At 39.9% G+C, this 25,615-nt stretch overlaps 1 protein-coding gene across 6 annotated transcripts in view; it reads right to left on the bottom strand.

The window, feature by feature from the left end:
* DIP2C (DIP2 acetate--CoA ligase C (putative)) overlaps nucleotides 1–25,615 on the bottom strand; it is a 255,689-nt gene continuing 230,074 nt past the window's right edge. For all 6 annotated transcript variants that reach the window (XM_015853069.3, XM_015853075.3, XM_015853073.3 and 3 more), the window contains 5 exons: nucleotides 9,908–9,965; nucleotides 9,374–9,448; nucleotides 7,827–8,001; nucleotides 6,538–6,661; nucleotides 1–3,242 (listed from right to left, as the gene is read on the bottom strand). In XM_015853069.3, the coding sequence (XP_015708555.1) occupies nucleotides 2,990–3,242; nucleotides 6,538–6,661; nucleotides 7,827–8,001; nucleotides 9,374–9,448; nucleotides 9,908–9,965 (685 nt within the window). In that variant the 3' untranslated portion in view covers nucleotides 1–2,989. The remainder of the gene's footprint in view (nucleotides 3,243–6,537; nucleotides 6,662–7,826; nucleotides 8,002–9,373; nucleotides 9,449–9,907; nucleotides 9,966–25,615) is intronic.

The following is a 25,615-nucleotide window of genomic DNA, read 5'->3' as shown; positions in this document are numbered from 1 at the left end:
TTTTCAGAGCAACAAAAATAAAAGCTTTTATTTGTTCATTTGAATATAAAACAGGCGTTATCACAGATGTACAAAGCGTACTGGTGGTTTAACATACAAGAAGGTTGCTGTCCTTTGCACATAAAAATTTTTGTTTGAAACTGTGATTGGCTGAGTTACATGAATTTCTCTAACCAGTCACCACACTCTATGAAATAACGCTGCTAACATTCAACTGATAAAAGGGACAGTCTTCCCTTGGGTAAAGTGTCAAGCAGGATTAAATATATATAATAAACAAGCACCATGAGGAATCTGCTCCTGTTTGATTAGTTTCGTGTTTCAATGTTCATTGTGTACCCTCTGTTTTGTGCATGTGCATCAAGTTGATTACATGGTTTTGTCTGACTTCAAAAGCACAAGGTCACAAGACAAACATTTTATACATTCTCATGAATGGTTTATCTACAGTACAATTTCTAATACAGAACAATCCTTCTTTATTGCTCAGTCTGATGGTGCTTAAATGTTTCCTGCCTTTTGCTTGCACAACAAAACCAGAAACTCGGTTTCTCATTTCTCTTAACTCAGAATTTAACAACCACAGATGACAGGTTGCAGAAGAGAGCTGTTATTAACTGCGCTTCACGACTGCATTGCAGCTCTTTTTTTTCACTACTAATGCAAAGTTGACTTTGTGAGGGTTAAAGTGATGCCTTAAATGACAGCTAAATTTGTTTTGCAGTACTGAGATCAGCGGTAGCAGGACTTCACAAGTTAGTTTGCACACTGCAATGATGTTTCTAGTCAATCGACATCTCGTCTGAAAACATACTTGCCATTAGGAACAGACTTTATTCTTTTTAAAGGGAGCAGAAAATGAATTTGGCAAAATAGAGGATGGTTCTTCAGAGCATGAATAGGGCTATTCACAGGACTGTGGTGTCTGAATAGATGGTCTGAAATAAAACAAGTCTGACATGGTAAGATGCTCTGTACTGTACATGCAGACCAAAACGTCCCTACCTTTTAACAAGATTTCAAACACTCAGCATTGAGACTCAGAAGCCAAACAAAACTATTGTTAGCAGGGGTCCATCTCTCGTCCAGCATTCTGCAAAGATAGACCAAATACGCACGTCCCTCGGTTGAGATAGATATAAATGTGGTTACATTTGCCCTGCAACAATCTTAGTCATGCATATCCGGTAATGAGAGCCAGCACAAGGACGTCATTTTGGACAATGAGAAAAGCACTCTTGGACTGCAGCTGGTAAATCCCACTCTCGATCACAAACAGGTCAATTCAGATACAACCACATGAAGGAACGGGGAACTTTTTATAAAAGGGTTGTGGAGTGCAGGGAAGACAACAGAACTGGGAAATCAAACCTCTCCTTTATCCAAAGGTAGTAAAATGAAGGCAGCTGTGATGCATGTGTTCCTACTCTTCGCCCATTGGTGGATGACCTCAGGTCAGAGACCCCGGGACTCCGCTCTGTAAACAGGCAGTTCGGTTCCTCTGATGTTTTAATTGGTTTAGGGACTAGTTAGCAGATGCACGATACGTGTTGGCTCGGCTGTAGTGACCGCACGCTCCTCTCCGTTAGGGATAAATTAAAGACCATTGAAACAATCGTTTTATGTAAATGTAAACTGGATGCCTTGGCCACCGAGCTACGTGTCCTAGCTGAGAGGCAAACTGATAACTGTGCAAATAACCCCAAAAAGTTTCATTATAGCAATAAAAACACCAACTAAAACAACGAAAAAAAAAATTGTGCAACAAAGTTCTGCAGCTAGACAACAGTGCTACTCCTCAACCTGCCTCTTCTAAGTCTAACAAGTGTATGCACATGCCAGCACGAATATTTATTGTTGCCTCCATGGCAAAGAAAAAAAAAATTCTTGTAGTGCATTTTTTAGTCTTAAATTCATTCACTGCCTTAAAGGCAGCAATAATTCCACTTGCTGGTATCACGAGGATTCGTTTAGACAGGGATACTCTAGCAATCCAGGATTGCTTTGTTCAAAAGGTTTGTGAGTAACATTTGATTATCTACAGTGGGAGACACCATGCAAGTGACAAGTACTGCATTTTAAACTTTAAAATCTTTTTGTCATTAGTGAATTTATATTTCATATATATATATTTGATGTGATACTATCCACTCAAGATAATACAACACTTTGTTTTTATATTAGCAAACATTTCAAGAGTTTAATATTCTTGAATGTTTCTTTTTTTTCTCTTTTATACTTCTAAAGAGATCAAAATAAATTAAAGGTTTTGTACATAATTACAGAAGAAGTAGTTAACTTACTTTATCTTTTCCGTTTAGTACAAAGATATTTGCAAGTTCGTCGCCGAAATACACCTTATTTATAAATTTCTTCCATTCTAACGCTAACAGCCAAGGCTCTTTTTGGCCTTTTGTGCTTTCGGCGTCTCCGCCAGAAAGCCGCTGGATTTCTAATGGAAAGGTGCTGCTTTGGGTCTTCTCCTCGTACCACTACACAGTTTCCTAAGATGTGGGACCTAAAATGGCTTAAGTTAGCAACAGGTCTGTGTTGTTCATCAGCTTTTTATGACACATTAAAACAAATGGAGAAAACGACTCTCTGTGTTAGTCTGCAAACTGTTTTAAAAAGAATCCATTTGGAGGGCAGAATAATAAGAAAAAAAAATCTACTTCAGCTTACTGAATGTCAAATACAAAGCCACATTTACTCAGAAAGCAGTATCGTCCGATAAGCAAAAACTAAAAAAAGAAAGAGTTTTCAATGGGCTTTTCCACCAAACTGAAGGGCCTTACCCCAGAGTCCTCCTGTTCTAGAATTTAGTGGTAAAGAAAAGATTTCACATTTCATTTCCTGCCAATCGTGACTGCTTTGAAAAATTGTAATAGAAACAGTTCCATTCTGATGAGTGTCAGCATCTTATTTTTAGTGGACACCAAAAAATTTTATACATCTATAGTAAAGTCCATGGAAGCTTTAAGGTACAAGACTACATGTTGTAGGCCACATAGATGGGATCTAGCTGGTCTGCCAAAAATCCATCTCGTAGGTGCATACGTTGTTTCTCTCCACGGGAGTTGATAGGAATTACACCAATGTCCACCACCACCACCACCCCTACAATCAGGTAGTGCTCCTCCAGGACCACGTTGGTGACCAAAGGAACCAGGTCCAAAGCTTCTTGCTCCGATCCATCCAGCTCAACAACAACGACCAATAAATTTGTCCAGGTAAACACCGCACTGGAATCAAAGAAAAAGAAGCATTAGTTTTGGGTTTTTTCCACCCATTCCACCTTATTTACTGCTTGCTTTAACTGTGAAGTTTCCTTCTGTGTGCTTAGGTGCAGAACCTAAGTGACAAGAGAGAAGGTGTTTAAAGACAGGGCAGAAAACCAGCCCGGTGAGCTTCCTCTTTGACATCACTGCAAAAGTAAAATGTGGGCTACACTTGAAAGAATCTCGAGACTCATCCTTGCCTGCTGTGTATGAGGACAGCAGGAAGCAGTGCAGCTCCCAGTGAGCTGTTGCATCATCATTGTGCTCATGAAGGTAGGCAGCGTGTGGGTGGAGGTTCTTATCAAGGTTTTTCTGAATAGCAGCCCAGAGGAGCAAAGGAGGTTAAAAGAGAAGACTGATACAATGCTGTAAGGAAAACAGCCCTACCTGGAAGATAATCTACTGAAGAAGGGGCTTTCGCTGAGTGCTATGTCAGTATGGGACGGTGTGTTCCTCCCTCCATCCCTTTCCCCCTTTTCTCTAATTTCCCCAAAGCACCTGAAGTCTTACCGATCAGCAGGACTGAGGATTCACAAAGTGCAGTCTCGTTCTGGCACATGTTTAAGATATGAACTGTGATTATCTCTTGATCTACTTTATTTTCTGCAGCATAACTAATTATATTTTATCTTTAACTCATACATCAAATCCTGTACTTTATCCTCCTTTACCTTAAAAAAATCAGAGGGTGATTTTCCAGAACTGTCTTGAATATAAGTACCTGCAAGTTAGAATATATTATGTATCTAAGGTAGATTCAAGACAGCTGCTTCTGCTAAGGTCAATGCTTGACTGAGACACAAGTGCACTGTTTTGGTCTATCAAAATTCTGAGTATCCTTGTATGTTGGAAATACATCTTACTTTGCCCAAAAGTTAGCTATGAAAATGTGTTCTAAGTTGACGCTTAGAAGAATAGATTTTAGGTGAAAAACATTTAATATTAAAAATACATATTTCATCTTCAGATCCTGCTGAAGTACAGTTTGAATTTTTATGTGCCTATGTATGTGCTTATTGATCTGGAAAACTAATGGGTGTTCAAAGTAAGGTTGTTTTGTGGCTCAGTGCTGCTATTAAATGAATTTTAATTAGTAATTATGCTCCCACACAAGCTGTAGTAAGCTACCCAAGCATCTAAGTTAATATTACATATGTTTTAACACAAAAGCTTGGGGGTTTAATCAAAATATTAGATAGCAGTTGAAACCATGCCTTAGGCCAACTGTTACTTGTTACTTGAGAAAGCAATTAATGGAAGGATTCAGCAGCAGGTCCCTAAAACAGAACTCTGGAGAAGTTGGTTTATCTGAGTTCTAAAGACTAATTCCAAAAACCTTCATGAAGCCGCTTCATTCCAAGTATCACCGACACTCTTAAGAAGGTATCAATTTAAAACTTATTATTTATTTGTCACGATTCCAACTCAGTGGTGACCGCTGTAAATACAAAGAAATACTGTCCTTTATGTTCCCATCAGCTGAGATGAATTTACACGGCTCGGTGCAGTTATACATCACAATAAAAAAGGACTGTTTGTTATACTCTGAGGCAGAGGAGGTCCAAAGGCATAGGTTGTGCTATTAAAAGGGGAGATCCCCAAAGACAAGAGGAGGACCTCAAGGAGAAGCTGAAAGAAAAGCTGAGTGAGAAAAGTCAAGGTCAGGACAATGACTATGAAAGAAAACTCCACACTGGCAACTTCTCTCTTTGAACATCTGTTTTTCTGAAGGACCACTTCAGGAAAACATCCAACTCATCAGTACATTCTCCTCCTTGAGGAAAAAACAACCCAACAACTTTCAGTGTTTGCTTTTGAGCAGAGGGCAGTAATAGCATCATATAATGCTTCTGAAATCTTGCTTGTGGTCTGAGAATTATTTGCATGTACTTCTACCTTCTTGAAGAAATCTGGCGGCCTTTCTCTTTGATTCTCTCAGCCTACACCAACCCTTTCTGAGCTGTCCCTGTGCCACTCAAGATTTCCATGGTAATAGAAGGGAAGGATGGAAAGGGATTCACAAAGAGCTCTCAGTGGTCTTGAGAAAAGAAATACAATTTAAGCCCTTTTCTTTTTGCCACTGAAATCAATGATGATCACTTCTGTAATATGATATGGCTGCTTCATTCATTGCCTGGGAGGACACATAAATTTCTGACAGTAGCTACACCTGAACACACAGATTTTGAATCTGTGGCCATCTATAATAGTTTCCCTGAACAGTTTTACATCCACTGTTGATAAGAATACGACACATTTGAAAGGAGCATTTCACAGCATCCTTTGTGGGTTTGTACTGGTCTCTACAAGGACCCAGAATCCTCTACTCTTGTCAGGGCCAATAGAGCAAGGTGATGTTGAAGGGACATTACTATCAGGTAAAACCCCAGATACAGCCAACCCAGCAATTAACTGCCTTCATTACAACAGATGCTTAAGAAAAAGGCAAGTAATTCTCACTGAAGAAACCAGTATGGTTGCTATGCTTCTTTACTGCTCCAGGCCACACCGTATAGCCAAGACTAAAAAGAAAAATGGAGAGTCACGTCCTGTACTATCTGACTTGCTCTAACTGCTGAGATGATTGCTTTTGGTTGAAAGAAGAAGGGCTGAGCTGAGGTTAGATCAAACCAAAACAACTACCTGATTCAGTCTTCTGATGCAAAAATAATGAAAAGCAATTTGGTCTCAAGTCGGCCTCATGAAATCGTTACCTGCTGTGTGCGTTTGATGATGTGATACATTGATTAAGACAACACTGTTATTAACTCATTGATTTACTGCTTCAGCTTCCATTGTGACCTTGATTTGATCACCGCTTGATTTATTAATGACCAATTTGAAAGCAACAGCGCGTTCACTAATAACATTTATTAGTGTGTTCATTTATTTTAAGTGTCTGCTTGCTTACTCCTTCTAATAAGAGCACTCGTAAAGCTCGAATCCATCCCAAGCTTTTTTTTTCCTGGTTAGAGCAGGAAACATCCACTGACCTACCTGAGAGCTGTTTGCTTCTCTCAAACTGAAAGCTTAATCTTTCACTCATATTTCAAAACACACCAAATAAAGAAAACAATCCTTCCTGATTAAATTTCTTAATGAAAAGTTTCGTCCTAAAGGCATATTTACCACTGAGTAATAAATCCTGTGACCATCCCGACAGATCACTTCCTGGATCAATTGCAATAGTCAAGCAAAACTCCAGATAATATAGATACTCTGGCTTTATATAAGAGCCATAGTGTTATATAACCCTTACCATTCGGTGATGCTCTTGTGCGCTCTAATTACAGAGGTCTCAATATCGATCGGATGGTATCTCATCCCTCGTAACTCCATGGCTTCATCTAATGCACCCACCACATAAAGTGCATCATGGCGTTCTGGTTGTAAGGGAAAAAAAAATATTAATGACTCTGTTCTCCAGAACATCAAATTACAAAAACAATCACACTAATAAACAAAGAAAACACATATAGCAGAAACTGTCCATGAATTCCTGATCCCTCTAACTGATTTTCAAAGTAATAAGCATTCTTTATTACTGAAATGTAGCAGAAAGCAGAGGAAAGGAACATAAAAACACTACTGACATCTGAAGAAGAGAAAGATGTAAGCCTTTACCAATGTACAGTGGGACAAGTTCCTTTTGTCCCGAAGGTGGATGTAACAAAAAAATCATTATTTTTCAAGGCAAATTTCTAAGCAGACAACAGACTCTTTGTCCTTCTCTCTTTGTTTTCAAAGATTTCACCCTAACAGTATGCAGTACGTTGTTCCAGTAGCCTTGAGAAGGTCAGTACTGGTGCTTTAGTTGTACTACAGAAGTTTTTATCAATTAGAAATAAGTGCAGCATGTTAGACAGCAAACTGCTCATTAAGACAAATGACAAGTTTTAAAGAGTAATCCCCTTGTAATATGAATTTTTATTGACTAAAGAAATAAATGAGGCTGAAATGAGGCTTTTAAAAAGATAGCAGGCTGATAATGAACACTTGCACATCATCCTTAAAGTAAAGAATGTTTGCTAATAGACTTAAAAGGAGATAACTGGTTCTTTTTATATTAACTCAGAGAGTTGTATGGTGGTAATCACAAATCATAGAATGGCTTGGGCTGAAAGGAACCTTAAAGATCATCCAGCCCCACCATGGGCTTGTCAGCGCCCATCAGATCAGGCTGCCCAGGGCCCCATGCAATATGGCCTTGAATTACCTCCAAGGATGAAGCGTCCACAATTACTCTGGACAACCTGTTCCTCTGCCTTGCCACCCTCTGCGCAAAGAATTTCTTCCTAACATCTAACCTAAATTTCCACTCTTTTAAGTTTAAAGCCATTCTCCCTTCTCCTGACATTATTAGACTGTGAAATCCTGCTCTTTGAAAAAAAAATCTTTGTTTTATTTTTGGATTGTCTTAACATGGCTTTTTTGCAGTTCTAATAGATTCACTGACAGAACCAGCCTGACAACATAGGCCAGGAGACACAACCAACATAATCTGAATTATATGCACAGACCCTTGGCAGACAAGGAGAAGCCCCTTACCTCCATTTGCATCTGTAAGCTCTGTTCTTCGCAGGAACCCCAGGTAGCCAGTCCGAGCCCAAATAGTTTGTGTGTCTCCAAAGCTGAGTCTTGAATTAAAATGATCTGATTGCAAAGATTCATCTCCGTATATGGTAAAGTACCCACTGGCGTTGTGAGTGCTGTGAACCCATATCTAAGTTAAAAGCAATTATACTGGTATTAATTAAAGCAGCTTTGCAGAATGAAGCATTATTGAAAATTCTTGATGCAGATATTTTCAGTCATAGCTAGATAAAACATGTAACACGAAATAATGCCTTTTATCACTGTTCCTGACCTACTTGTAGACACAGTCAAGACCTAAACCTGACCTCACTGAAGTCACAGTGCAGAGCTAAGCTGTACTAGTCCATGGGAATGCAGGAGTCACACTGTGGGGAAACTCTCCCTGTAGCTTTCCAGCCCCAGGTCATCCCCAGACCAACACAGACCTCTGCAATTATCATTGCTCTGAGCTCTGCTTGGGCTATGGCAATTGCTCAGATGCTGCTGTAGACATACTGCTCTTCCATAGTCCCCCTGAGCCTGGTTTGGAGTATTTGATCCAGCTGGACATTGTCCATAAACACAAAACAGACAGATACCTCCCATAGTACCAGTGTAGTGGGAAAGGCTACAACATTAGAAATGGAGTTTACATTATTTTAAAGGGAGAGGCCAGGGACCTTCACATGTGGAGAAGGATTCATTTCAGTTAACTCAAAACATCGTGGAAATATTCATAATTTCACAGTGATGAAATCTTAAAATTGAATCTCACAAATCTGACTGCAATCTTAATTATGACTAAGCAAATCCCTCATTTTGTTAATTAGATCTTTCAATTGCACTTTGAAAATAACATTTTAAGTTCTTTTTCGCTCTCTAGAAACTTAAAAATAAATTGGAAAAACACATAGCCTTATTCAGCTCAGCTAATGAGAGCACTTCAGTGCACTGAAGCACAATGACTATAAGGAGGATAACACTGAAACCCCCCCCAGCTGAAATTAGACTAATCAATAAACTTATTTTTTCCATTAAAGTCTTCATTGGAATTACTCAAGCACCAAGTAGAAAATGTAGTTAGAGAAAGCAGATTGTTTTCAAATTATTTAATAGACTTGAGCTATTATTAGCATTTATCAAGTATGCCGATAACATTTTTAATTAAGATACAAATATCACACTATGCACTTCATACACGATCAAGGTCTGCATCATTCAAGTTGTTTTCATAGAATCATAGAATTACCCAGGTTGGAAAAGACCTTGAAGATCATCAAGTCCAACTGCAGCCTAACCAGTACCCTAACTCTAAAAACCCTCTACTAAATCATATCCTTGAGCACCACATCCAAACGGCTCTTAAACACATCCAGGGATGGCGATTCAACCACCTCCCTAGGTGGTTTTAACCTAGCATTTACTAAGATATATGATAGGAAACCAATGGCAAACATTTCCATAGCTTTATCCCTGAGATTCAGTTCCGAGTATGCAAAGGTGAAGTTTTCATGACTCACCTCACCAAGATGAGAATCTCCTAAGGGTCCCTTTGTTTCTGGATTAGCAATAATGATACGTACTCCGGGCAGGATCTATTGAAGGAACACATGAAGTAATGAGAAAGTAGGTCCTTACACTACCATAAGCTGAATATTCTTCCCCCCAAAAACCTTCAAAACAGGCATCCTTAAAGAGCTGAAGTAGACATACTGAATAAAAAACTGAAATAGTCAATTGATGCAATAAATCTAGATATCTGGAAAATGATTTAAAAAACCCCTTTATCTTTGTAAAAGCTGCTCCGTCACTAAATACTTGTCAGAAATCAAATACTGATCTACAAAATGAACAGAAAAAAAAAAAATCGCCCCACAAAAATCCTATCAAACAGCCCCAAGTCTCTTTGACAGTACATATCAGAGTGGAAAAAACCCGCCCTATTCACATGAAAGCTTGGTCTGAAGCAAATAGGGAACCCTAAAGGCAGAAATGGAAACACACTGAAAATATTTACTACAAAGGAGATATTTAAAACTTCTATCAGCACTTACTTTTCCTGACTCCATGAGGGGCAGACTGTGTGGAGATCCTCTTTCTACTAAACGAACTCTGTAAAATACACGTGAAAATAATACGGATAGTAGATGGTTGTGTTTATTTGCTTTCCGTTGACATTCATTTCTAAATGGAATGGCTGATGGTCACAGAGATTAATGCTACTTTTAAAACAGATGAAGCTTATATTCTCTAGAACATTCTGAGGCCCAACATTTAATTTTTGGCAAAGCTTACAGCTTGGAAAGTAATGAAAAGAAGATGGCTACAAACATTTTCTTAAACACTAAATTCTTCCAATGTAACCGGTGCCTTTTATTTATTTTGATAGACTTTTGAAAATGTATTTCCAAGCACAAAACTACTCCCAACAAAAGGGATCTAAAACACTGATTTTCCACTAGAGCGTCGTAAATGTCAGGGCACAGAAACAAAAGCACGTGAGCTGAGTGAGCAACCACATTCTGTGAGCGGGTAATGGTTGAAATCAAAGTCATCCCTAAAGAGCCCATAACCACAGCTCAGATGGAAATCTGCCTTGGCAATCGTTTGATTCTTTTCAATGGTCAACGTTTGATAAACATTTTAGTAACAAACAAACAAAATAATTCAATGAAAAATGCTTTTATTGGTGAGGTCAGACTGTTACTGAGCGTGGCACTCTGGTCTGCTCTCTTCCTTTCTTTGATAACTCATTGTCCCACTGAAGGAATAGCCATGGCTGCTCTCCTGGAGAACCATGATGGTCTGGAAGGAAATATCCCTTTTAACATCCAAAAGAGACTGCAAAGTCCTAAAATGGCTGCTCAGTACATCCAGTGGATGGGGAAGAGATTTCGGGTAACAAATAGGCATTTCTGAATCCTAACTAAGCGAGATACCTTAACAGCTGTAGCAAAACCATGAAAAGCTTAAAACTTCCCACTCTTTCCAATTTTCATAACCCACACAACTGATCTAAATCTGTTCTTCCACCAAGCAAGCAGTTCCTACCCCTCTCCTTCCATCAGCTGCCCCATTATAAAGAAAATTTCCTGAGACTAAAAGAAAATAATCTCGTAAAAGAAATGTTGATACAAGAGGGCACAGGGAGGCATAACGAGGTGTGGGGAGAACTGGATCCAGTTAAAGTGATCACAGCCCTGCAGTCAGTTAGGAGCTGTCATGAGAGATCTTTTCTGGACCGTTCTGACACCTTTTTATATGTGAAGCACTGCAGAGCTCAGTCTGGTGAGGGGGGGATGAGACACAGAGATCTCAGCTAAAGGTCCCTTGGGGAAGAACAAAGCTTTGGCAATTTCAAGCCCCTACGCATAAAAGGAGATGGAAAAAGATCTTCCCTTCTTTTTGTACTATTTCTTTGCTCTAGAAGTTACCTATAAAAGCTGGGACTGTTGAGGTCAAGGCAGAAACAGTGAATAGAGATTCATCTGCAGTGCTGGGTAGTCTCCCAGCCTTGATGGATGGGGCAGGGCTGAGCCCTGAGGCACGGCACAGCAGTGTGAGCATCTTCTCAGACTAAAATCAAGAGATACAACCCAAGTTCCCAGCAATTTCAGAACTCCTTTCCAAGCAATTTTAATTTATTGCCCTCTTATACCTATGGAGGTATAAGCTCTATATATGTAGGCATGCATGTGCACACATACTCATGTTGCCTGTGACAGCTGAAAAGTAGCAGGGCCGACACCAGCAGCACAACAAAAGCACTGAAGCTGCAGTATCCAGCTGTCCCACTAGTGATATAGATGTGGGGCAGCAGAACCTCAGGAGCTTCACTGTATGGTGTACATGTATGACTAAGGTCATGCTGCCCCATAGAAGACATGTCTGCATAGGACACTCCTGCACTGTTGTTCCAACAGCAAGTCAAAGCAGATGTATTTAGCAGTATGCAGCAAGTGGTATAAAAATAACTCTGTGCATGTTGAGAAAAGAAAATCAAATGTTGCAAGAAGCAGTTGTTAATTACTGCCTCTATCTCTGCCTTTTTATATGTGACTCCGTTCTGTACAATCTGTGTAGGTTTAGAAACAGAAGATGCTTTTAAAGTGAGCTCGTAGCTGACATGTTTGATTTTCAGTGCACATCTGCAGACAGGTAGCTGCCCTCAGGAGAACTGGTCATCATCTCACACCCACGGGATCTCCTCCAGCAGTGACTTTCTTCAGTCATTTACCAACATCTGTCCAGTAGGTTTGATTTTTAAAAATAAGACAACTTAAACAAAACCTCCAGCCCCATACAAAGGTGAGAAAGTTGGAGTAACAAGAGGCAGCGAGTTCTTTGAATCTGAGATTGGTATGAAAATAATTCCGTTTTGATACAAAATCACTCTGAGACAGGAAAAGTGTATGGTCAGAGCTGTTCAATTCTGTGAGGATTCCACTGCTCCTTGCTCCCTTTCTGTTTTAAAACGCGCCTCAGCAATGCTGCTGAATTCCATGCCTACTGAGAACTGCAACAGTAAAGCTCAGAAATCATATAAAATAAAGCAATATATTAAATAGTCAGTGAAGTGACTACTGGAAATGAATTAACATTCATAATTCTGACCACCTCCTTCTCCCATCCTTTCAGCAGCTGTGCCTCCTGTCTTGCTGTTAGTACTGGCACATTCTTCTAGCTCCCTTCTCTGTTTATTTCCTTTCATCTCCTCTGAATTTTAGCACATGAAGATCCAGAAGGCACAATTTCTCAGTTTCCCATTCTGTTATAACTCCCCCACAACGTGCTTTCCTCCTCACATCCCTACAGAAATATCACAGCAGTGCACTAAACATAGCAGCTCTGCATTTGAGGGAGGTTTTCTGCTTGGGCCCTGTTAGCACTCAGATACTGAGACTCTATGTGAAAAACTTTCGGCTAAGCTCATAGTGCATGTGGGACCATGCCACTAAACCTCTAACATCTCTGAAATAATAAGCTATTTTGCCACAGAGATATTAAAAAAAAAAAAAAAAAGAAATAGAAGTGCAACATTAGATTCTGATGTTACCATCTCCTCTGTGCATACTTAATTTTAAGTGCATAATAGTCTTACTAACTCTACAGGGACTAGTACTGCGAATAAATTATGGACATTATGCAATAACTTTTAAATGAGTTTTACTCTGTCTCATCATAAAATAGATCCTGCTGCTCCCCCAGGAGATTTCCATTATCCATGAGAAATGCAGGCAGCAGACATGGCTGAGACCTCGTGCACCTTCCATTCCATACAGCCCCAAGTGTGGGCTGGCAGCAGCGGGCAGAGCCCAGGGAGCATCACAGCTGTGATAAATGCTGAGAAATTCCACCCCTGAGTCACATTGCTGATGCTGGCCGGGGACTCACAGCTCCTTCCGACTGTGGTTCTCTAAGTAGGAATTTCACAAATAATCATCATGTGCTCCCAGGCATCAGAGCTGCAGGAAGGACAAGTGCCATTTCTGTGCAGCATTACACTATTTCTTTGTTGGGAGGGAAAAAGGGTCTCTCACAAAGTGAGCATACAGCCCTCCTGCTGCCTCCAGTTCATGCTTGGAAGGGCAGAGGAGTTTATGGCAGTAGTGCCAGGCTGGGCAGAGAGCCTGGAAATCAAGTGGGTGGGATCAAAGTGTTGCCCTTGGGTGTGAAAGCTATTTTTGCACCTACTGGTGGTTTCCAACCAAGCTGAGAAGGAAAACAAAAATGAGTGACCGAATGCAGGGAAAACACAGAGCTTCTCTTCCACCAAAACATCTCATTGGGGAGGAGAGGAAGATGTTTAGGAATCCTTGTACTGTTACAAAGCCATTAGCAATGATGATGCACAATGAACCTGCAGTATTTATGCGGCAGGGCATGGGAGAGGATAACTTTTAACATTTTCTTCTTTGGCTCCAAAGAATCAGTCTTTTTTTCTGAAGAAAAGATTTTGAACTGGTGCTCTGCTGTTGAGAAAGCTGCTTACATTTCAAAGCCCGCCTAATGGGATTTAATAGGAAACGTAGTCAAAACAACAGTAAGGGCTTAAGTTCTTTTTCTCATTACTATTTAATACACTGGATGGATGGATTTTATCTCCCTCAAATCAAAGTCTTTCGACAGAATAGCAAGAGTGAAGTCTGACTTCAGAATGAAAGCTGACAGCCCACAGCCAACCGGCGCTGTACTGAGTAGTGACGGGGATGCTGAAATACAATAACAATGCCTTCCTGCCCAACTGCTCACATAAAGTTGCAGATGACGTTGAAGTTCCTTTTTCAATCTGGTGACAAAAACTCCAAAATGTATTCCACAGTTGGCTGGTATTCTCACTAATCAATGAGTTTGTCAGCAGGGCTATTACGTATTGTTTGGGGAATCTGAAGGGCCTGGAACGTGCAGGGTGGTAGTAACTGATGTTACGATGCCAAAACTGGGAAAGCCTTCAAACACAGCTGTGCTGTTGCACTGGGAAAGACTTTGGGCTCTGTGATTCTAATAGAGATGGAAAGAAGCTATTAGGTCATTCCAGCCCTGCTCCCTGCCAAAAAAAGGCTACTCCCTGCAGTGCACATTGAGTGCTTGGTCTACTCCTGTTACAGCACTTCAAATGATGGGGCTTCTTCTACTTCCCTTCAGAATTAATCTCTCAACTGAACATACTTCATAGTCTTTTAGCTGTCCTTTTTGGCAGATATTTTTCTTAGCTTCGTCTTATTATTTCTAAGCAGCTCCCTGCATAAAATTCAAAAATGTTTCCCCTTTCTTGCTGAACACATTTCAGGTAAAGACTTTGGCTCTACCCTAACACACAGCAAATTCCCACCTCCAACTTCTAGCTTGCCTTTACAGCCATTTTCACAAGCTGAGCCTCATCCTTCCTCCCCACCCCCATGCCAGTGTGCCAAGCATCCTCTGCTGTCTGCCAGGCTGTGCACCATAGCATCTCCCAAAATAGAGCTTCTATTCCCTATCTCTCCTACTGACCCTTTTTCATCATTCTTCCTCCTACTTGAAACTCTGCAGTCACACCAACATGGAAGTCCACCTTTTTCACTTCTTCAGTGTTACCTGTTCTGTTAGGATGGTATGTTTTTCAGTAGCTGATTTTTCACGCTTGAAAAACTTCAGCAACAAAAGCCAAAGAAAATCAGATACAGTATGATCTAAGTACATACTGCCATACAGTGAAAATACACTGTAAATATACAAATATCAATATATAACCCCTAAGTCCTCCCCTTAGCCAAAACCCTTCTGTGGCAAGAAGATATGATGGGAAACCTTGGTTCCATTTCAGCCTTACAACTTCTTGCTGATTATCACCTTACAGGTTGAGCTTGTGGGGAAAAAAGAGGATATTTGCTTATCATTTAAGAAACGTTTGGAAAATTGTTGCGTATTAAGTTGGAACAAAGAGGGAAAAATGGTCATGAGGACTGAAAAAAACACTGCAGGTCAGACAAAGAGGTTCTATCTATTTATTTTTTTAACTGTGTTTTTATTAACTCTCCAAACTAAAAATGTTTTCAGCAACATCAAGAGCAAAAAATCTGAAAGTTAAATTAAGGTGCTTTGACCATTTAATCTGTTTTCTTAAGCTGTGAAGATCTGTCAAACTTGACTCTCCATCACCTTTTCTGGTGATAAAAAACCGCCTTGCAAATTATTTCCTTGCAAATCTTAACCAAAATCTAATTTAAAGGCATTTAATGTCCGTGGCATGTACCTCTGTGTAGCTATGTTCTATAAACCGGTGACTTCTCAGTTCTGACTGAAACAGCCAGGAACTTTCTAATGCCATCAGCCACCACCATCAGCAACATCTCTCAGAAATATACCACTACTGAAGAAACCTTTTGAAGCTCAAAACTTCCAGGACATCTTCTCTTTACTCAAGCAGTAAAGTATCTTGCACATAAACTATTCTGGAATTCACAACTCAATTTGCTCATTGTACCTTAAAATGGAAATATGGATCAACGAGATCATTTGATGCTTTCCTGCTCAACCTACTGTAGGGGAATCTGCTTTTAGTGGGGGAGCTGAACTTGATGATCTCCAGAGGTTCCTTCCAACCCTTATGATTCTATGATTCTGTGATAAGCTTCAAGATGAAGCTCCCAGTTGAAACTGCCAGGAAATGGCATAGCTGAGCATTTTGGCTGAAGGGAAAATCTAGATGATGAAGAAGACCATCCTGGTTCCTTCAAAGCAGTTTTCTTCCCACTGTATGACAAATTTAGATAACAGATAAAGACAACTGAGACTGAAAAAGGGAACTTTTGGATTGAAAAAAACTGTAGCCAACAAAATGAACAACCACGAAACCTACTGTATGTCTAGGACATATTTTCATCCTGCCGATTCCACTACCAATAAGTTCAGTTAAAGAATTAGCACTAAATCACTTCCCTTAATGCAAAGACTTGCTTCACTGTAAATCTAAATCATATTTCATGTCCCAAATGCCCCAAGGTCAAAGGCAAACAGCTTCCTATCCGGCAGAAGAGGTTACACAAGGGTTTGAGACGATGCAGAAAGTTGCAAAGGGATGAAAATGAGGCAGGAACTCAGTGTTCAGGAAATGGATATTCAAAGCTTCAGAGAACTAAAAAAGGAATTTTCTCATAAATAGCTATGGGCAAATGTAACAATAAATCCCATTTTTACTTCTGTTTTCCTCTTTAAAGTATGCACTGTGTTCAGCTTTCATTATATGTGCAACACATTCAACATACTCAATTTGTTAAACCCTGTGTAAAGTCTAATACATGACTACTTCAAGTGGTCTGGGACTTCAGAGAACCCAGTCTGCCCCCTGGCCCTATCTTACACCTGCCATGTCCCGTCAAACACAGCATCTCATTTCTCTGAGCTTCACGTTTGTATCTGCAAAAACAGGCATAGTGTTGCTTTCAGCCTTTCAGCTTTTCATTTAGATTACAAACCTCCCAGGACACATTGTTTATTGCTAATTGTTTTTACAGCACTTTTCATAACCACAGCTGTGAGCTGATGACTCTGTTTAATATAACATGCTTCTTCTATTTTGTAATCCCTTATCTTCCCTGTTCTAATTGAGAAAAAGAGACTCCACACCTAGCCAAAACTTCCATTATAATGAATTTGAAACCTGAAAATTGTATGGAACTACCCTATTTGTCACTAATGAATGATGGAGTTTTAGCTCTCTGGATGCAATATTCATGTTCTACATTAAAACAATGTTTTGAAAGGTGAAAGTTCTGAAATCAGGTCCTCCATGGTAAACCTCCTTATAGTGCTACAAGCTTCCAAATCCACATCACCAGCTGATGCATGGGGCAGGTACCCTGCGTTATTGGAGAGGAACTTACTGGAGGAGTTCCCTCTCCTTACCAACCACCAGAGCCATTGCCTGGGCACACAGAAGTTCAACGTACGGACATTGATTCAGTGGAATTAAAACCACAGACAGACTGAAAGAAGAAAGAAAGGCTTTGCTGAATAAACAAGCTCAGTAGTGCTGCAGAGCCCTGGATGCGTCAAGTCACTGTGAAGGGACCATCCGTGTCTCAGGAGATGTTTGGGGAACCCTGGCTGAGCGTCACACAACCCTTCACATAAATAAGCTCATCTTCTGCAAACAGATGCTTACAGTATGTAGAAACTTCAGGAGAATATGCAAGGCCTGAAGCAGTATAGTAAGAGCCACTGAATATAGCTATGTGAAATACTGCATCTCTAACAAAGTTAGGGAGGGATCCTTATATAAATATAGGATGTTTTTACAGTTTTTCTGAGCTCTTCTTCCCACACTCGAATTACTCAGAATTCACACAGCCACAGACTGCTGACAACCTGAGCCCAGTGAGTGCCTGAGGCTGCAGGACTGCAGCGGGTCACAGAGGTGGGAGCCCATTTCCCATGGGTACCCCCAGCACATCGCCCACTGCTGAATTATCTGTCAGTGAGTGGGAGAGCAAAGGCTCTGAAGGACGGCAAGGGGAGAGGAGAAAGAAAACATAGATGGAAAGCACTTAAAGAGATGTATCTCTTATATACATCTCTTAGAGCACATGGCAGTGAGGTCTGCAGAACTTACACTGGTTTGTTTCAAATTTCACAAGTGTTCATTATAGTTTTACACACTTTTCCTCAACTACTGAAGCAGCCTCTACTTATTGTTTAGTGCTTCATTAGTATATATATATATAAATGAAGAAAACAATGCAAAATAGACTGCTGAATACACTGCCTTTAAAAATCAAACATGTAACACATTATGTTTAAAGGAAATGGAAGAATGAGAATTCCTTTTTCTTTTCATTATGCAGACTTTCCTGAAGCTGTATGGTTAGACTCATGGCAACTGTATGGTCAGAATGGAGGCAGAGTGAAAGAGAAAATGGAAGAATTCTTTAACAGCTGTCCACAGAATGGTGACCTGCCACCTTGCAGTACCAATTCCCAGCTCTGTAAGGAACAAGGACACCAATAGAAGCTCAGTAAGCTGAAATTGGGAATTCCTTTCTGTTTTTTAAACAACTCTTCAGGAATAAAAATGTTGGTGTGTTTTAATAAGCTGGGATGTTATTTGAAAGCTAACAAATGGTTTGCAAAACAAAACTTGACCCATTTTCCATTAGTTCTATTATTAATGTCTGGAGAATGACAAACAAACGGCACTTGCAAACAATGAAGTAAATGTACGACTGCAGTCCAACAGTCTGGAAAGCTCAGGTTTCTGCCCTCCCTTTGTCTTGGTGCAGGTGACAGTATTCCCTAACTATAACTGGAATTTCTCGATTTATAGTTATGGTATAAACCACATCCTCTTTCAAAAAACACCACTTGATCCAGCTCTTATTGTCCTATTCCACTAAACTCAACATTATGTTTCCTTGATGAAGCCTTTATCAAAGAAAAACAGACAGACTTGTTTCAAGAGAGGAAATACCTGCAGGGCTAGAAATACATCCCTAGAGAGTACAGAAATTGCTTTGTAAGAGCTCCATTCCCCTCTTAACTCAGTAAGTCCATCTGATTAGGACAAGAGTGGGTGGGTTTCCATCTGAAAGTTATGGGATGTTTGCCCCTTTCTCCTGCCATACAACAGAATTTGGTTTATGCCTGGAAACATACGACATCTTTAAAAGCCCTTAAAATTGGTATATTGACAATTTTTGTTACAACCCTGGATCTTTTCATATAAACAGTGCAGCCCCTTAGAGGTTTAAACAGTTTGCTCCCCTTCAGCAACCCAGGTCATCAGCTGTTCTCCAAATCACAGCAGATGCTGAGTATGGCTCTTGGCTCATCCCCTCTGCAGGCAGCAACCGTTCCCCCAGGGCAGGCACACCAGGACTTCACCTCCAAGTCAGAAGTTGACATTTTGATATTAAAAACTCATCATTCAGAATGAACTCCTCTTTTGCGAGATTTGTTTGCCATAGATCAGAAATAGTGCCAATGGGATTTGGGGGACAGAAACAAAATATAATGTCGCTAGAAGGCTAAGGCTGGATTTTTGCCTATGGAAACATGAAGGAAGGTTTTGCCAGTACTGTAACAGCTTAAGCTTGTTGATGAGATTCTACAGGATGGTAGTCGGCAAAATACCTAAATCCATATACTTCGGCAAAGAACCCCAAAACCAAACTGCATCACAACTTAGCCTAATTAAAACTTAGCCTAATTAAAACTTAGCTTAATTAAACCTTAGCCTAATTAAACCTTAGTGGGCATCAGGCTTGATTTTAAGGACCTCAACTCTTTCTCCTCTTATAGCAGAGTTAACTTCCCTGTTGACTTAATAGGGGTGAAAGGCTTTTCATTCTTCCAAGAAAATCTGTCCCTGTGATAATAGAAAAACAACCAGACAGCAAAGGAAGGACAGCCTAAAAACAATGCACAGAAAATGTGTGAAAGTTGGAAGTAAAGCAACCTGTGCCAGATGATCCTCAGAGCTCAGGATGACTACAGCAGCACTGTTGGAGGTGGCACCTGACACAGTGTAATTTGTAGAACTTACTGCTTAAATGCACTGGTGCTATTTTGAGGCTGGTGAATTGTCAGGTCAGTGTTTGGAACAGCTCCCCAGGTGGGTAACCAGCACTTCCAAACTCAACAGACTCCACACACTGCACCTACTGAATCTCACTGTAAAGCAAAAAGTGACTGTGTGACCAAGGAGACAATAATATATTCATATTATCCCGTCAGAATCCCACACAGAGTGAATTATTGAAAACTGACATATTCTGTAGCCTACAAATGGATTCTGTGCACTGTAACCTACTACAAGAGTGGGAAAAAGCACTACTCCCCAGAGCACGAGGGAGCAGTTATCAACGTTTCTTTTTAGCAACCACTGGCAAATTGCTTTCAAGTATGGTTAACCAATTAACGCTTCACAAAAGGTAACTATTTTATTGTCACTTATCATTAGCATGACTCTTTCTGACATGTTTCCCCCCCAGCCCACTTTCTCCACTACATGTCCATAAAATGTTATCCTCCATGCCGTGGCTGTGCTGCAGCACACTGCTGTGCCTGTAGCTTAGATAATAATTTAGCTAAGTAGTTCTTTTGTCTGGTAATCCTGCAATAAGAGTATTTTTCAAGGGAGATGGAAAAGAAGTGTTCAAGAACCAGAAAAAAACTCCTGTGGTTTTGTTGCTTGGTATTACTCAAAAAAAATGTACACACAACGTGAAAGTTTCAATAAAATATGGTGCAGAATGATAAACTATTGACAGCCGGGATAAAAGGCCATTTTCCTTTTCCTGCATGAAGTCTGAACTGCTGGAATATATTAAACTGAAGCCAAAGCCTTTGCTGATTCTTTTTGACAGAGTCTGCATTTGAGACTGGGCTTAGTATATAAACAATCTACTATAATAAAACCTATGTAATGTTTTCACATCTCTCTGAAACTCTATCACTGCTCTTTTCTTGGGGAATGGAACTCCAATCTTACACTTTTGTTCTCATTCCCTTTACCATTGCCAAGGGAACAATGTTTCCCAATGTGGCTAATAAAGTTCAGAGCTCTCTGAACACCCCAGAAGTACAACAGGAAAAATCAGATTTAGCAAAACATATAAATAGCTTCCTAGGAAATGAAGTCTGCTAATGGATGTAAGCATACAGAAAGACCAGTTATTTTCAGTTTTGAAGAGACTCAGTAATTTACATCATGCCACAGAGATGTCAGAGATCACATAAAAAGACAAGACAGCTATTTTTACATATCCACTAACTGATTGTTTAATGAATACAGTGGGAAATATGAATAAAATAATTCTAATAATGGAATGGGAATATTTCAATTCTAATAATGGAATGGGAGTATTTCAATGAAAGACCTCGGATGTCACATGCTGCATCATCAGTGACTGCCAGAATAAACAACGAACCAAAATACAACCCGCTGCCTCTACTTGGTGATGTCCCACATCGGGATTTGGCGCCCTGTTTGGTGCCAGCTGTCTTTGCCACTGAGCCTGTGACAGACCATCCAAGCATCTATAGATAATCTTAGAAGCCTTTTCCAACATAAGGTTGGAAAGGCTGATAATTAAGGTTGATTCTATGATTCTATCAAATAAAACTGCGAGCAGTTTTAATTAACACTGGTTGGAAGCCTTCATTCTTGCTCACTCAGAAACAACCCAAATAGAACTTGCAGTCAAAATAACACTTGAAAATGGTTAAAAAAAAAAACAAAAAAACTACAGCATAGGAAGTTCCGCACGAATGTGCGGAAGAACTTCTTTACAGTGAGGGTGATGGAGCACTGGAACAGGCTGCCCAGGGAGGTGGTGGAGTCTCCTTCTCTGGAGATATTCAAGACCCGCCTGGACGCCGACCTGTGTGACATGGTGTAGGGAGCCTGCTTTGGCAGGGGGGTTGGACTCGATAATCTCTAGAGGTCCCTTCCAACCCCTACAATTCTGTGATTCTGTGATTCTGTGATCCAGCTCAATCTCCTGAAGAACATTTTAAAAGACACTTTTCCCCTGCCTATGTGAAAAGAAGATTTATTTTGGAACACACATGAAGCCTAGTTTCGGTTTGATGAAGTGGCTAGTTTTGTCAATACCTTATTTTTCTACTAAGATTTAAACTGCTGTTAAATTATTAATCCTGTACATTTTTAATCTTACAACCATATGTAGATACTGTTCTACAGCATTCTGGATAAAAGGGATAGTTGGGCTTGAAATGTGCAACTCTACTACCAGAAAAGCATGGAAATGTTATAAAAACTTACATCTTTCAAGTATGTGGTACAATGAGAAATGGACCTTTGTTTCTTCTTTTCTTCCAAGCACTTCTAAACCTTTAGTGCATTCAGTTACGTATCTTGTGCTAAATGACCTGAAAAGCTTTCTGAGAAGGAGAGGAGGAGAACATCTGCTCCAAAATGATGATAGAAGGATCTGCAAAGCAGGGGGTACAGATAATGGGGGGAAAAATATTCATATATTCATTTTCTTCCTGTCTTTCTTTCTCCCTTTCTTTCTCTCTTTCTTTCTCCCTTTCTTTCTCTCTTTCTCTCTTCCTTTCTTTCTCTCTTTCTTTCTCCCTTTCTTTCTCCCTTTCTTTCTCTCTTCCTCTCTTCCTCTCTTTCTTTCTTTCTTTCTTTCTTTCTTTCTTTCTTTCTTTCTTTCTTTCTTTCTTTCTTTCTTTCTTTCTTTCTTTCTTTCTTTCTTTCTTTCTTTCTTTCTTTCTTTCTTTCTTTGTTTTTTTTAAAGCTGTTTTTCCCAGAAGTACTGGCAGAGAATTGCAGTCAGTGACATGGCAGGGTACTCATGCCTGGAGTTCTGCTGCATGTACATGGGCAGCACAGCTGGTGAAGCATTAATGCACCTATTCTGACTTCTGGATCTGAGTAATGTCTATGAACTCCATTGTATGTTAGTGCAGGTACTTATCAGTCACCTGTTGCTAACCGAGGGATCCTTCCTTGCCTTCTTTAATAAGCAGCACAGGTGGGACTTGCCTGTCTTTGCCTCTCATGCTCTCTGATGTCATCTTTATTGCCCACCCTGAGGACAATGATTTTTAGAAACTCAATGAGATGATAAGAAGAATGATCTTGATGACAAAGAACAAAAAAGGGCTGCACACTCTTGCTGTTAGGATGTTAGTTTCCCAGACAGGTATCTAATACCATCTGAGAAAGCACAGGCTGATGGGATACCTGATTGCTGTAGCACTAAAATTGCACCAGATGCTCATGGTTAGGAAATTCAGTTCTTTTTCTAGTATCAGAACTCATGCCAGTCAATACCTGGATGGCTGCACCCCTCGGCAGGAGTTTACTGAAACTCCAAGTGTGTCCATCTTTAGAATAAAATAATACATATGTATATATATAGACATATATATGAAGTATTATCCGCACAGTGTAATTTGTGCAATTTTTCCATACTGCAAAGACTCAGCAGGTTGTACACTCTCACAGCTGTGTAAACCAATCTCAGTTGCTGCTAAGTGACACTGGCTTTGAGTTCCACTAAAATGGTTACAAACAGCAAGTGTGAAGGGATTATGTCAAATAAAAGTTGTTCTGCCCCCCAATTTATGACTCATGAAGCTAATTCTAAATTTCAATAGATTGAGTAAATGAGGCACAGCTTTAATCCATCAAATTAAGATCTACATTACTGCAATGTGAGAAGGCAACTCCAACAATCATCTTTCATGTTGTGCAGAACTAGTCACTAAATATAAATTAACACACTGGCAAAGTCTCATCTCGATAATGATACCTACCTCTCAGTCAATGACACAGTAAGGCAAGGAAACAGTAACCATCCTAAACACAGCTTTTATGAAGAGTAAATCTTATTGTCTCTATATAAAGACATACAACTATATTTTTATTCACTAAAATTATTGTTATTGTTATAAAACTGTAAATCACATAATCACAAGGGCAAAAAGAGGGACCTCTGGAGATGACTGAGTCCAACCCCCTGCTAAAGCAGTTCCCTAGAGCAGGTTGCAAAGAAAAGCATCCAGACAGATCTTGAATATCTCCACATAATGAGATTTATCCTTCAGCTTTATCCTTTCCCCTTTATAACTAAAGCCTCATTTTTAATGATCCAATAGCTCCTTCTCCTGCACTCGAATGGCACTTACGGATACACACCTACCTTGTGTTCAACTTAGCTTCAACCATTTAAGAGCTCTGAGATCAACACAAACACTGTGGGGAAACAAAAGTCTCACCTTAAAGTCTCTATTAAAAAATAAATGTCAGGTGTAAGTTAGCGGTGTAAGCTTCCTTCCTCATCAATATAAAAAGAAAGGCACATCAAAGGGAATGCATCCCATGCTGACGTACGTCTGAAATAGCTGCATTACACCAGTGGTGCGTGTCCCTTTTCACAAACCACAAAAGAAATCCAGAGGACCACTTCAGACTTGATGAGTTGTATCCCAGTCACAACATCAGTTTTGCTTTGGAAGAAAGAAATGCTACACTTCTCTCATCTTTTTCTAAATGTAAATCATTCAACTTCTCATGTAAACCCACTTCCTGCAGTGCACTGCAGAGATGACAAACTCATGGTACAACAACACCAGAATCAGTCTTTTCCTTATGCTGAGTAAAAACATGCCTACACAGCACTGCAGTTATAGTCTGCAGTAGTAGTCTAAGTTTGCTGAGTTTTGAAGACAGTAGCATCACAAAGAACAGATCAAACACGAGTATTACTTTGGTAACAGTATGTGCAAAAGGAAGAAAAACATGGTGGGAGTGTCAAGTATCTCGCAGCTCCTTTCTTTCACCTGCTGAGTTCTATGTACTATTGGATGCCATGTGCTATTTATATTTCACTTAACTACTCTATGCTTCCTTTATAGCTAATGGAAGAAAGCATACACCTGTGAGTCCAATTAATCTCTTCTTAAACTGAACAATTAGAGGAGACCAGGAAAATCACACTCTAAAACCAACCACTGTCTCTTCACTACAGGGATTCCAGGCAGGCATCTCCGAACTGGATGTCTATGCACAGGCAAGATAAATCCCCAGCCCTCTTCACCCTGGCACTGTGATATATAAGGAAGAAAACTGAGTATGTCCGCACTGTGTACGCTGAACAAAACAAAGCTTGGCTCAAGTTCGAATCTGTGTTGCCTACAATGTAAGCCTACAAGCCTCTGTTCTGGTTTGCATTTATGAAATCCTGAGACACTCGTAGGACTGTGTGGGTGGGTACCAGTACTGCCCTGAGCTCTGTACCCTGCAAGTTGACCCAGAAGTTGACCCAGTCACATTATCCATATAGAAGTCAATACTTGCCTAAAAGGAACAAATTTTCCGTGTTAAGCGTTTATGAAGGGCAAATCACAAAGAGCAAAAAAGAAAGAGAATCCCTATTTGGATTATGATTTTTTATGGCACCAAGACCGGAGAACATCATCAATTAAATGTATATTACCTCCAGAATTAACTGAAAACTGTTTTGTCAAAAGAAAATGCTGAGTAGAGACTTTCATAGTCTTTGGACTACGACATTGGAAAAGTGAAACATACATGCTTAGGTATTTTCTAAAATCCTGCTTGAAATTACAAGCTCCCTCCCATCCAGATTACATACATCTCCTGAGTAACACTAATGATAAATTTTAGTTGTCATTTGCCATATGATTATCTAACATTAAAGACAGAAGACACCCAGTGTTACAGAATGTGGTTGCTCACAACGTCTGAAATAAATAACAATCCCTCAACGACTTACAGCATT

Source organism: Coturnix japonica, chromosome 2 (genome assembly GCF_054131305.1).
Source record: "Coturnix japonica strain WE chromosome 2, WE-NBRP24, whole genome shotgun sequence".
In the NCBI taxonomy this organism is placed as follows: domain Eukaryota; kingdom Metazoa; phylum Chordata; class Aves; order Galliformes; family Phasianidae; genus Coturnix; species Coturnix japonica.
Note: the sequence above shows the minus strand (reverse complement) of the source record. Positions and strands in the feature narration are given on the sequence as shown.